Below are 14,103 nucleotides of genomic sequence, written 5' to 3'. Positions count from 1 at the left end.
TTTTTTTTGTTAATCATATCTTATCAATAATGATAAATTATTTCAAATATTTTGCAAAAATTATATTTAATAAATTGTAATTAAATTATATTTCGCAAAAAGAGCAATAAAAAGTTATTTGACGTGGGATTCTCTATGTATTAAAAAAAGAAAAAAATATATATACAAAATATCAAAAAACTATAAAAAATGATTAATATTTTTCTTGTGTCTGGAAAAAAGTTATTTTTGTTAAACTAAATATTTTAATTGAATATTTTAATACAGATTAATAATTATCTTAAAATTAAGCACCAACAAGGTATTATTAAAGACTGGCAGTCTTAATATGATTAAGCATGGAAATTATTATGTAGATGTTTGCATCGTCAGTTACAAAATAGCGATTTGATGTAAAATACAATATTTATTTTTATTTACTTGAAATAATAATTAAAAAAATATTTTTTTTAATGACAAAACAATTGAAAAAGTCAAAATTTAAGTCAAAGTTTATGTAATTTTAAAACAATTCTTACAATTCAATACATATTCTTTACAATCCTTGATGCAACTGAAAAACGAGTGATATCAGTGTTTTTTAATTATATCTAGCTCCTTGACATTATATTATGATAGTTTATTATTTGTATCTTGTCGATGTCATAAATTATTAAATTTTATCTGAATGTATTAAAAATATGAACATATATAGCATGTTTCTTATAATAAAAGTAAGAAGTATTGAAGTGGTGTTATCTGAATAAATACTATTTTTGAATAATTAAAATGCCACCATCAGGCTGTTATTGTCATATTTTAAGAATGTGTCCGATTATTTAATGAGTTATTTTTAATGAGTATTTTATTAATTAATTGTTGCGAATTGATTCTTAATGTTTCCTCGTTTCTATCCTGAAAAACTAAGACTATAACAATGCGTTATGTTATATGGAAACGCAAATAATTCAATAAAAAAATTTTTTTAAAACCCACAGAAAAAGACTAACTATAATTTTTTTTAATGAATATAATGCAGTTTTCAAATTTCTACATCACGTTTTATGATTTTGAAATTTATAGTAAAAGTTGCAAAAGAGGAATATTTTAATATATTTTAAGATATAAAGAGTAATTTGAAAAAGAGAGCAATTTTGAACCATATCCAGCACGATCAAGACTACGGAAAACGATTAGTCTTTTTTTTTTGTGAACTGTGTAATCGCAGATCAAGTTTATAAACTTGAAACTTTGATTTTCTTCTTATTTCATCCTACATCATTATAATCAGCAATTCAAATAAATCACAGTTATATATTGTTTTGTAAAGTAATAAAATTATATTATACACTTTAGAAACAGAAAATCTTTTACTTTAAAAAGACATAATAAACTCTATAAAACAATATAAATAAAAAAAAATATATATATGTATATATACTAAATTACATATAATATATAAAATATCATAATATTATAAATTATAGGTTAAACATTTAAAATGGATATTTATACAATATACAAAATTTATAACTTTTGAAAAAAATTGAATTTATTATATAATGTGTACTTTTTTCATTTACCTCTGTAAATTAAAATTGATGCAATATTTTAAAATCGAAATATAAATCGGCTTAATATAAATATATGTATATGATAATAATTTTTCAGCTTATTATATTTTTCTGGAATTTAACATTATATACTATTATATGTTTGTACGCATTTTAAAAGAAAATAATTATACAGTCGATAGAAAATTATTTATTTGGCAACAAAATCTATTACATGTATAAATATATATAAAATTGACAAAAGAAATAAATAGTATTAAATAAACATTATGTTATACTCAATTTGTATACAACGTATATTTTATTAACGTACATGAAATATACATATATACATAATTAATTATTTGAATACTATTCTATTTATACTAATTTGATATCAATCTGAATTCTTTTTCTAAAAGAATATATTTTACTAACATTCATAAAATATACATGTATATATAATTAATTAATACGAGTTTTATATAATTAATTATTTGAATATTAATTAAATACAAATAATTACAGATTGTAAGTTGTTTACTTAAGCGATTAATTAGTTATTTATTAAATAACAATTAAATAACAATAATATTATTGATTAAAATCAATAAATTAATATGACTAATTAAAATCAAGAAATTATTAAAATGACTAAAGTCATGAAATAATATTTTTGTTAATCAATAAATAATTAATTAGTTGCTTAAGTAAAAAATTAATTAGTCATTAATTATTTGTACTAATTTGATATCAATCTTAATTCTCCTTTTCTTTAGATACGTTAGTATAACAATTCTTATAAAAATCATAAAATAAAACAAGATATATTAGTACATTTACACCAAAAATAGTAACTAATACTATATGAAACTGCGCTTTTATTTGACAAGCTGGATTTATAATTTGTATTAGGTATATCAATATTGCAAGAAACTGTACCTATTTTCGCAAACAGAAAAACAGAAAATTAAACAATTGTGTATTATATTACTGAAACAGAAATAATTAATATACATATATGTAAATTGTGTAGTATATGTATAAAGTTTTGTTGTAAAATATTATAATAACTTACTATTTGAATACTTGTTATAAAAGGCTTAAAAGGAGACAACATTTGTTGATATTTCGGCCCCCTTGAAGAGATTAAATAATACGTATACATGATTACGTGTACGGCACAATTAAGCAGCATAATTAATGTCACTCTCTCGTCCAGAACATATTTTAAATAAAACCAGACGAAAAATATATTTGATACATGATGGTACACGTGCAAAAAGGAAACCTGATTGTGTTTCTTTCTCAACACAAATGCACAAGTTTCAACGAGATCGAATATTTTCAATAACAGTAACCACCACGTAATATTGAAGATCTGAAATTCAATTTTGATAATACAACGTATACAAAGTGCTATTAAAGAAATAAAAAGAAATATTGCCTATATAAATGAGTCACTTATCGCCCTACTACTATCGTATTTTCTTTGCTTATGTATTCTCACTACATATTCAAAAATTACATATAATTTTACTTTTTCTGGCAAACAATATAATCGATAATCAATAATAATTATTATATATTGTGAAAATATACTTTGATCGCATTGGAAGAATCCGGAGATGGCACTGAACACATTACACCATATTCTGAGAACCAACCAAAAGATATATGTTCTTTTATGAACCATAAGTTTGTTAAAATTTGTATTAAGTTATAAAGTAACATAAAGGTTTTCAATTTATACGGCGGTCGATTTTTCATGTAGCGAGGACCAGCGTAAAGAACAAAAAATAAATATCCAAAAATTATGAACATTAACGGAAATGGTGAAGACATCAATGGCCATTCGCGACTTAGTGGAGCTGTAAAAAAAATGCAACATAGTTTTTGAAATAAAAATAAAATATGTAGTGTGCGCAAATCTTTGGTAATCAAATTTAAAAACAGAGAACTTCTTCATTAATATTTCTGATATTGTATAGTAGATTAGTAAAATTATAGTCATTATTTTGAATAATATTATACTTTTTTGCGTCAATATTTAGGTACATAAGAAATTTATATCGCAAATGAAACAAATTTGTCGCGTTTAAACATTTCGAGAAATTAATCCGGGCTTTTTACTTTTTAGGTAAAGAAACAGCGTCACAATTCAAACTTTCAATTTTATTTATTTTTTTTCTATCACCTTTTTCTACGATTCCTAAATTTGTATTATTTTCTAAATGTAATTTTATAATAAAAATGTTGTGTGAGATATCTATATTATAAAATGTTCATAAAATATTTAGATTTATTAAATATCAAAAAGATGGGATTTGTATAATTAAAAGCTTAATTTTTACTTAAAAATTATATTTACTTTTACGTAAAGAATAGATTATAGAAGTTTGTTCAAGTATTTCGCGGAAACACTTTGTTTAATACCACAAATTTCTCTTAATATAAAAGTCTTTAGAATTTATAAATAGTATATGTATTTTATAGCATCTTAAAAAACGCATTAATTAGATTAAAAAATTACTTACCAGAGAGCTCGACAAATAAATAATTGTACATTTCTTCCATCATAACCACAAACGTCAATAGCTATGATCACCTCTGATACTTATTAAAGGTAAATCGCGATTATGTCGTTTCTGCAGTCACTTTGTTAGTGAAATAGCTGTTTCATTGTGCACTTGGTATGTGGATATTAATATTTATGCATACTTTTCATTTCGATGTTAATATTAATGATATATAGGTCAAATATGTTTTCCTGTTATAATAAATGGAATTTTTTAATTATTTTGTGCTAAAATGTATCGTTAAAAGATAATTCAAACGCGAAATTAGACAATAAAATTACTATAACTTATTTTCTTAAAATATCAAACATTCTAGCGTAACAAGCAAGCGGAAATATGTAATTGCAGATCGGAAAAGATATCTTCTTCGTCGTCAATTAAACTTACTTTTTTCAAAAAAGGTAAAAAAAGGCGCCAAGTATAATTATTTTAATTCACTAATAAATATATCCCACAAAAATGATATTATCAAAAATTGCGTCAACAAAAAATAAAAAATTATACAAATATTTTAATCAAAAATAATTATACAAAATAGCTATTTTAATTTCTTACAAAAATAATGATATTCAAAGTTGCGCTAATTAAAAAATTATTGCTGTATATATATATATATATATATATATATATATATATATACTGCATATACAGGGTGTTTCTTATTAAGTAAAATGTATTGCAGTGGTCTTATCCGAAATAAATATGTCTTTGTTCGATCCGTTCAAGGTTAGTTAAAAATAAACATGTTCCTTTGTATTTTTTTGAATAATTAGAATGCCATTATAAAACTGTTATTGTGATACTTTAGGAATGTGTCCGATTAGAATAAGTTATAATGCATGCTCGATCATTCATTACGCAAGTGTCTGCTATATTTTATTAATCGGTTGAGGCGGTTGGAAAAAGAATGTCAATTTTTTTGTTTTTCGTTCTAAAAAACTATACAAAATGGAAAACTATATGCAATGTATACGACAATGCGTAAAAAATTAATTTGTTTTATCCAGCACCATAAAGATTAACGGGAAACAATCTCTTTCTTTGTTGAGAAGAAATTCTTTTTAATGAACTGTGTAATCGCAGATCAAGTTTATAAACTTGAAACTTTGATTTTCTTCTTATTTCATCCTACATCATTATAATCAGCAATTCAAATAAATCACAGTTATATATTGTTTTGTAAAGTAATAAAATTATATTATACACTTTAGAAACAGAAAATCTTTTACTTTAAAAAGACATAATAAACTCTATAAAACAATATAAATAAAAAAAAATATATATATGTATATATACTAAATTACATATAATATATAAAATATCATAATATTATAAATTATAGGTTAAACATTTAAAATGGATATTTATACAATATACAAAATTTATAACTTTTGAAAAAAATTGAATTTATTATATAATGTGTACTTTTTTCATTTACCTCTGTAAATTAAAATTGATGCAATATTTTAAAATCGAAATATAAATCGGCTTAATATAAATATATGTATATGATAATAATTTTTCAGCTTATTATATTTTTCTAGAATTTAACATTATATACTATTATATGTTTGTACGCATTTTAAAAGAAAATAATTATACAGTCGCTAGAAAATTATTTATTTGGCAACAAAATCTATTACATGTATAAATATATATAAAATTGACAAAAGAAATAAATAGTATTAAATAAACATTATGTTATACTCAATTTGTATACAACGTATATTTTATTAACGTACATGAAATATACATATATACATAATTAATTATTTGAATACTATTCTATTTATACTAATTTGATATCAATCTGAATTCTTTTTCTAAAAGAATATATTTTACTAACATTCATAAAATATACATGTATATATAATTAATTAATACGAGTTTTATATAATTAATTATTTGAATATTAATTAAATACAAATAATTACAGATTGTAAGTTGTTTACTTAAGCGATTAATTAGTTATTTATTAAATAACAATTAAATAACAATAATATTATTGATTAAAATCAATAAATTAATATGACTAATTAAAATCAAGAAATGATTAAAATGACTAAAGTCATGAAATAATATTTTTGTTAATCAATAAATAAATAATTAGTTGCTTAAGTAAAAAATTAATTAGTCATTAATTATTTGTACTAATTTGATATCAATCTTAATTCTCCTTTTCTTTAGATACGTTAGTATAACAATTCTTATAAAAATCATAAAATAAAACAAGATATATTAGTAAATTTACACCAAAAATAGTACCCATAACTATATGAAACTGCGCTTTTATTTGACAAGCTGGATTTGTAAATTGTGTTAGGTACATCAATATTGCAACAAAATGTACCTATTTTCGCAAACAGAAAAACAGAAAATTAAACAATTGTGTATTATATTACTGAAACAGAAATAATTAATATACATGTACGTAAATTGTGTAGTATATGTATAAAGTTTTGTTGTAAAATATTATAATAACTTACTATTTGAATACTTGTTATAAAAGGCTTAAAAGGAGACAACATTTGTTGATATTTCGGCCCCCTTGAAGAGATTAAATAATACGTATACATGATTACGTGTACGGCACAATTAAGCAGCATAATTAATGTCACTCTCTCGTCCAGAACATATTTTAAATAAAACCAGACGAAAAATATATTTGATACATGATGGTACACGTGCAAAAAGGAAACCTGATTGTGTTTCTTTCTCAACACAAATGCACAAGTTTCAACGAGATCGAATATTTTCAATAACAGTAACCACCACGTAATATTGAAGATCTGAAATTCAATTTTGATAATACAACGTATACAAAGTGCTATTAAAGAAATAAAAAGAAATATTGCCTATATAAATGAGTCACTTATCGCCCTACTACTATCGTATTTTCTTTGCTTATGTATTCTCACTACATATTCAAAAATTACATATAATTTTACTTTTTCTGGCAAACAATATAATCGATAATCAATAATAATTATTATATATTGTGAAAATATACTTTGATCGCATTGGAAGAATCCGGAGATGGCACTGAACACATTACACCATATTCTGAGAACCAACCAAAAGATATATGTTCTTTTATGAACCATAAGTTTGTTAAAATTTGTATTAAGTTATAAAGTAACATAAAGGTTTTCAATTTATACGGCGGTCGATTTTTCATGTAGCGAGGACCAGCGTAAAGAACAAAAAATAAATATCCAAAAATTATGAACATTAACGGAAATGGTGAAGACATCAATGGCCATTCGCGACTTAGTGGAGCTGTAAAAAAAATGCAACATAGTTTTTGAAATAAAAATAAAATATGTAGTGTGCGCAAATCTTTGGTAATCAAATTTAAAAACAGAGAACTTCTTCATTAATATTTCTGATATTGTATAGTAGATTAGTAAAATTATAGTCATTATTTTGAATAATATTATACTTTTTTGCGTCAATATTTAGGTACATAAGAAATTTATATCGCAAATGAAACAAATTTGTCGCGTTTAAACATTTCGAGAAATTAATCCGGGCTTTTTACTTTTTAGGTAAAGAAACAGCGTCACAATTCAAACTTTCAATTTTATTTATTTTTTTTCTATCACCTTTTTCTACGATTCCTAAATTTGTATTATTTTCTAAATGTAATTTTATAATAAAAATGTTGTGTGAGATATCTATATTATAAAATGTTCATAAAATATTTAGATTTATTAAATATCAAAAAGATGGGATTTGTATAATTAAAAGCTTAATTTTTACTTAAAAATTATATTTACTTTTACGTAAAGAATAGATTATAGAAGTTTGTTCAAGTATTTCGCGGAAACACTTTGTTTAATACCACAAATTTCTCTTAATATAAAAGTCTTTAGAATTTATAAATAGTATATGTATTTTATAGCATCTTAAAAAACGCATTAATTAGATTAAAAAATTACTTACCAGAGAGCTCGACAAATAAATAATTGTACATTTCTTCCATCATAACCACAAACGTCAATAGCTATGATCACCTCTGATACTTATTAAAGGTAAATCGCGATTATGTCGTTTCTGCAGTCACTTTGTTAGTGAAATAGCTGTTTCATTGTGCACTTGGTATGTGGATATTAATATTTATGCATACTTTTCATTTCGATGTTAATATTAATGATATATAGGTCAAATATGTTTTCCTGTTATAATAAATGGAATTTTTTAATTATTTTGTGCTAAAATGTATCGTTAAAAGATAATTCAAACGCGAAATTAGACAATAAAATTACTATAACTTATTTTCTTAAAATATCAAACATTCTAGCGTAACAAGCAAGCGGAAATATGTAATTGCAGATCGGAAAAGATATCTTCTTCGTCGTCAATTAAACTTACTTTTTTCAAAAAAGGTAAAAAAAGGCGCCAAGTATAATTATTTTAATTCACTAATAAATATATCCCACAAAAATGATATTATCAAAAATTGCGTCAACAAAAAATAAAAAATTATACAAATATTTTAATCAAAAATAATTATACAAAATAGCTATTTTAATTTCTTACAAAAATAATGATATTCAAAGTTGCGCTAATTAAAAAATTATTGCTGTATATATATATATATATATATATATATATATATATATACTGCATATACAGGGTGTTTCTTATTAAGTAAAATGTATTGCAGTGGTCTTATCCGAAATAAATATGTCTTTGTTCGATCCGTTCAAGGTTAGTTAAAAATAAACATGTTCCTTTGTATTTTTTTGAATAATTAGAATGCCATTATAAAACTGTTATTGTGATACTTTAGGAATGTGTCCGATTAGAATAAGTTATAATGCATGCTCGATCATTCATTACGCAAGTGTCTGCTATATTTTATTAATCGGTTGAGGCGGTTGGAAAAAGAATGTCAATTTTTTTGTTTTTCGTTCTAAAAAACTATACAAAATGGAAAACTATATGCAATGTATACGACAATGCGTAAAAAATTAATTTGTTTTATCCAGCACCATAAAGATTAACGGGAAACAATCTCTTTCTTTGTTGAGAAGAAATTCTTTTTAATGAACTGTGTAATCGCAGATCAAGTTTATAAACTTGAAACTTTGATTTTCTTCTTATTTCATCCTACATCATTATAATCAGCAATTCAAATAAATCACAGTTATATATTGTTTTGTAAAGTAATAAAATTATATTATACACTTTAGAAACAGAAAATCTTTTACTTTAAAAAGACATAATAAACTCTATAAAACAATATAAATAAAAAAAAATATATATATGTATATATACTAAATTACATATAATATATAAAATATCATAATATTATAAATTATAGGTTAAACATTTAAAATGGATATTTATACAATATACAAAATTTATAACTTTTGAAAAAAATTGAATTTATTATATAATGTGTACTTTTTTCATTTACCTCTGTAAATTAAAATTGATGCAATATTTTAAAATCGAAATATAAATCGGCTTAATATAAATATATGTATATGATAATAATTTTTCAGCTTATTATATTTTTCTAGAATTTAACATTATATACTATTATATGTTTGTACGCATTTTAAAAGAAAATAATTATACAGTCGCTAGAAAATTATTTATTTGGCAACAAAATCTATTACATGTATAAATATATATAAAATTGACAAAAGAAATAAATAGTATTAAATAAACATTATGTTATACTCAATTTGTATACAACGTATATTTTATTAACGTACATGAAATATACATATATACATAATTAATTATTTGAATACTATTCTATTTATACTAATTTGATATCAATCTGAATTCTTTTTCTAAAAGAATATATTTTACTAACATTCATAAAATATACATGTATATATAATTAATTAATACGAGTTTTATATAATTAATTATTTGAATATTAATTAAATACAAATAATTACAGATTGTAAGTTGTTTACTTAAGCGATTAATTAGTTATTTATTAAATAACAATTAAATAACAATAATATTATTGATTAAAATCAATAAATTAATATGACTAATTAAAATCAAGAAATGATTAAAATGACTAAAGTCATGAAATAATATTTTTGTTAATCAATAAATAAATAATTAGTTGCTTAAGTAAAAAATTAATTAGTCATTAATTATTTGTACTAATTTGATATCAATCTTAATTCTCCTTTTCTTTAGATACGTTAGTATAACAATTCTTATAAAAATCATAAAATAAAACAAGATATATTAGTAAATTTACACCAAAAATAGTACCCATAACTATATGAAACTGCGCTTTTATTTGACAAGCTGGATTTGTAAATTGTGTTAGGTACATCAATATTGCAACAAAATGTACCTATTTTCGCAAACAGAAAAACAGAAAATTAAACAATTGTGTATTATATTACTGAAACAGAAATAATTAATATACATGTACGTAAATTGTGTAGTATATGTATAAAGTTTTGTTGTAAAATATTATAATAACTTACTATTTGAATTCTTGTTATAAAAGGCTTAAAAGGAGACAACATTTGTTGATATTTCGGCCCCCTTGAAGAGATTAAATAATACGTATACATGATTACGTGTACGGCACAATTAAGCAGTATAATTAATGTCACTCTCTCGTCCAGAACATATTTTAAATAAAACCAGACGAAAAATATATTTGATACATGATGGTACACGTGCAAAAAGGAAACCTGATTGTGTTTCTTTCTCAACACAAATGCACAAGTTTCAACGAGATCGAATATTTTCAATAACAGTAACCACCACGTAATATTGAAGATCTGAAATTCAATTTTGATAATACAACGTATACAAAGTGCTATTAAAGAAATAAAAAGAAATATTGCCTATATAAATGAGTCACTTATCGCCCTACTACTATCGTATTTTCTTTGCTTATGTATTCTCACTACATATTCAAAAATTACATATAATTTTACTTTTTCTGGCAAACAATATAATCGATAATCAATAATAATTATTATATATTGTGAAAATATACTTTGATCGCATTGGAAGAATCCGGAGATGGCACTGAACACATTACACCATATTCTGAGAACCAACCAAAAGATATATGTTCTTTTATGAACCATAAGTTTGTTAAAATTTGTATTAAGTTATAAAGTAACATAAAGGTTTTCAATTTATACGGCGGTCGATTTTTCATGTAGCGAGGACCAGCGTAAAGAACAAAAAATAAATATCCAAAAATTATGAACGTTAACGGAAATGGTGAAGATACCAATGGCCATTCGCGACTTAGTGGAGCTGTAAAAAAAATGCAACATAGTTTTTGAAATAAAAATAAAATATGTAGTGTGCACAAATCTTTGGTAATCAAATTTAAAAACAGAGAACTTCTTCATTAATATTTCTGATATTGTATAGTAGATTAGTAAAATTATAGTCATTATTTTGAATAATATTATACTTTTTTGCGTCAATATTTAGGTACATAAGAAATTTATATCGCAAATGAAACAAATTTGTCGCGTTTAAACATTTCGAGAAATTAATCCGGGCTTTTTACTTTTTAGGTAAAGAAACAGCGTCACAATTCAAACTTTCAATTTTATTTATTTTTTTTCTATCACCTTTTTCTACGATTCCTAAATTTGTATTATTTTCTAAATGTAATTTTATAATAAAAATGTTGTGTGAGATATCTATATTATAAAATGTTCATAAAATATTTAGATTTATTAAATATCAAAAAGATGGGATTTGTATAATTAAAAGCTTAATTTTTACTTAAAAATTATATTTACTTTTACGTAAAGAATAGATTATAGAAGTTTGTTCAAGTATTTCGCGTAAACACTTTGTTTAATACCACAAATTTCTCTTAATATAAAAGTCTTTAGAATTTATAAATAGTATATGTATTTTATAGCATCTTAAAAAACGCATTAATTAGATTAAAAAATTACTTACGAGAGAGCTCGACAAATAAATAATTGTACATTTCTTCCATCATAACCACAAACGTCAATAGCTATGATCACCTCTGATACTTATTAAAGGTAAATCGCGATTATGTCGTTTCTGCAGTCACTTTGTTAGTGAAATAGCTGTTTCATTGTGCACTTGGTATGTGGATATTAATATTTATGCATACTTTTCATTTCGATGTTAATATTAATGATATATAGGTCAAATATGTTTTCCTGTTATAATAAATGGAATTTTTTAATTATTTTGTGCTAAAATGTATCGTTAAAAGATAATTCAAACGCGAAATTAGACAATAAAATTACTATAACTTATTTTCTTAAAATATCAAACATTCTAGTGTAACAAGCAAGCGGAAATATGTAATTGCAAATAATCGGAAAAGATATCTTCTTCGTCGTCAATTAAACTTACTTTTTTCAAAAAAGGTAAAAAAAGGCGCCAAGTATAATTATTTTAATTCACTAATAAATATATCCCACAAAAATGATATTATCAAAAATTGCGTCAACAAAAAATAAAAAATTATACAAATATTTTAATCAAAAATAATTATACAAAATAGCTATTTTAATTTCTTACAAAAATAATGATATTCAAAGTTGCGCTAATTAAAAAATTATTGCTATATATATATATATATATATATATATATATATATATATACTGCATATACAGGGTGTTTCTTAATAAATAAAATGTATTCCAGTGGTCTTATCCGAAATAAATATGTCTTTGTTCGATCCGTTCAAGGTTAGTTAAACATAAACATGTTCCTTTGTATTTTTTTGAATAATTAGAATGCCATTATAAAACTGTTATTGTGATACTTTAGGAATGTGTCCGATTAGAATAAGTTATAATGCATGCTCGATCATTCATTACGCAAGTGTCTGCTATATTTTATTAATCGGTTGAGGTGGTTGAAAAAAGAATGTCAATTTTTTTGTTTTTCGTTCTAAAAAACTATACAAAATGGAAAACTATATACAATGTATACGACAATGCGTAAAAAATTAATTTGCTTTATCCAGCACCATAAAGATTAACGGGAAACAATCTCTTTCTTTGTTGAGAAGAAATTCTTTTTAATGAACTGTGTAATCGCAGATCAAGTTTATAAACTTGAAACTTTGATTTTCTTCTTATTTCATCCTACATCATTATAATCAGCAATTCAAATAAATCACAGTTATATATTGTTTTGTAAAGTAATAAAATTATATTATACACTTTAGAAACAGAAAATCTTTTACTTTAAAAAGACATAATAAACTCTATAAAACAATATAAATAAAAAAAAATATATATATGTATATATACTAAATTACATATAATATATAAAATATCATAATATTATAAATTATAGGTTAAACATTTAAAATGGATATTTATACAATATACAAAATTTATAACTTTTGAAAAAAATTGAATTTATTATATAATGTGTACTTTTTTCATTTACCTCTGTAAATTAAAATTGATGCAATATTTTAAAATCGAAATATAAATCGGCTTAATATAAATATATGTATATGATAATAATTTTTCAGCTTATTATATTTTTCTAGAATTTAACATTATATACTATTATATGTTTGTACGCATTTTAAAAGAAAATAATTATACAGTCGCTAGAAAATTATTTATTTGGCAACAAAATCTATTACATGTATAAATATATATAAAATTGACAAAAGAAATAAATAGTATTAAATAAACATTATGTTATACTCAATTTGTATACAACGTATATTTTATTAACGTACATGAAATATACATATATACATAATTAATTATTTGAATACTATTCTATTTATAGGAGTAGTGGAAATGATCGACCAAAACTAGCAAATAATAAATTTATTTAAATTTCACGACGTTTCGACCATATGATTGTGGTCCTTTTCAAGTGAAACAAGATAAAATTAGTTACAATTACATCTCAATTATACACAATTGTCATTGTACAGCATTTTTTATTAAAAAGTCAAATAAATTGAAAGTGCGAGACAGCAGACAACATATCCTCCCGAAGGATC

General features: G+C 22.8%; 3 protein-coding genes across 3 annotated transcripts; all 3 read right to left on the bottom strand.

Moving 5' to 3' along the window:
- Positions 1 to 2,250: 2,250 nt before the first annotated feature.
- On the bottom strand, positions 2,251 to 4,207 carry LOC145945387 (very long chain fatty acid elongase AAEL008004-like). The gene is made up of 4 exons (XM_083054351.1): positions 4,070 to 4,207; positions 3,135 to 3,403; positions 2,611 to 2,913; positions 2,251 to 2,474 (listed from the first exon to the last, which is right to left on the bottom strand). Exons 1-4 carry the CDS (start codon positions 4,110 to 4,112, stop codon positions 2,292 to 2,294), a joined length of 798 nt encoding a protein of 265 aa, XP_082910477.1. The 5' UTR covers positions 4,113 to 4,207; the 3' UTR covers positions 2,251 to 2,291.
- Positions 4,208 to 6,169: 1,962 nt separating this feature from the next.
- On the bottom strand, positions 6,170 to 8,194 carry LOC145945386 (very long chain fatty acid elongase AAEL008004-like). The gene is made up of 4 exons (XM_083054350.1): positions 8,057 to 8,194; positions 7,122 to 7,390; positions 6,598 to 6,900; positions 6,170 to 6,461 (listed from the first exon to the last, which is right to left on the bottom strand). Exons 1-4 carry the CDS (start codon positions 8,097 to 8,099, stop codon positions 6,279 to 6,281), a joined length of 798 nt encoding a protein of 265 aa, XP_082910476.1. The 5' UTR covers positions 8,100 to 8,194; the 3' UTR covers positions 6,170 to 6,278.
- A 1,974-nt stretch (positions 8,195 to 10,168) lies between these two features.
- On the bottom strand, positions 10,169 to 12,183 carry LOC145945329 (very long chain fatty acid elongase AAEL008004-like). The gene is made up of 4 exons (XM_083054258.1): positions 12,044 to 12,183; positions 11,109 to 11,377; positions 10,585 to 10,887; positions 10,169 to 10,448 (listed from the first exon to the last, which is right to left on the bottom strand). Exons 1-4 carry the CDS (start codon positions 12,084 to 12,086, stop codon positions 10,266 to 10,268), a joined length of 798 nt encoding a protein of 265 aa, XP_082910384.1. The 5' UTR covers positions 12,087 to 12,183; the 3' UTR covers positions 10,169 to 10,265.
- Between the last annotated feature and the right edge of the window lie 1,920 nt (positions 12,184 to 14,103).

The sequence above is a fragment of the Prenolepis imparis genome, unplaced genomic scaffold (genome assembly GCF_030444845.1).
Source record: "Prenolepis imparis isolate NDT839.2.m4 unplaced genomic scaffold, iyPreImpa1.0 SCAF_14, whole genome shotgun sequence".
NCBI classification, from domain to species: Eukaryota; Metazoa; Arthropoda; class Insecta; order Hymenoptera; family Formicidae; genus Prenolepis; species Prenolepis imparis.
The sequence above is the reverse complement of the archived record's forward strand: the minus strand, read 5'-3'. Positions and strand labels throughout refer to the sequence as shown.

Coding starts and splice junctions, on each gene's coding strand:
- LOC145945387 (XM_083054351.1), bottom strand. CDS start 4,112: ATGATGGAAGAAATGTACAATTATTTATTTGTCGAGCTCTCTG. Junction 2,914..3,134: donor ATTCTTCCAATGCGATCAAA/GTATATTTTCAC, acceptor ATTGAATTTCAG/ATCTTCAATATTACGTGGTG. Junction 2,475..2,610: donor TTATAACAAGTATTCAAATA/GTAAGTTATTAT, acceptor TTGCGAAAATAG/GTACAGTTTCTTGCAATATT.
- LOC145945386 (XM_083054350.1), bottom strand. CDS start 8,099: ATGATGGAAGAAATGTACAATTATTTATTTGTCGAGCTCTCTG. Junction 6,901..7,121: donor ATTCTTCCAATGCGATCAAA/GTATATTTTCAC, acceptor ATTGAATTTCAG/ATCTTCAATATTACGTGGTG. Junction 6,462..6,597: donor TTATAACAAGTATTCAAATA/GTAAGTTATTAT, acceptor TTGCGAAAATAG/GTACATTTTGTTGCAATATT.
- LOC145945329 (XM_083054258.1), bottom strand. CDS start 12,086: ATGATGGAAGAAATGTACAATTATTTATTTGTCGAGCTCTCTC. Junction 11,378..12,043: donor TTTATTTGTCGAGCTCTCTC/GTAAGTAATTTT, acceptor TTTTTTTTACAG/CTCCACTAAGTCGCGAATGG. Junction 10,449..10,584: donor TTATAACAAGAATTCAAATA/GTAAGTTATTAT, acceptor TTGCGAAAATAG/GTACATTTTGTTGCAATATT.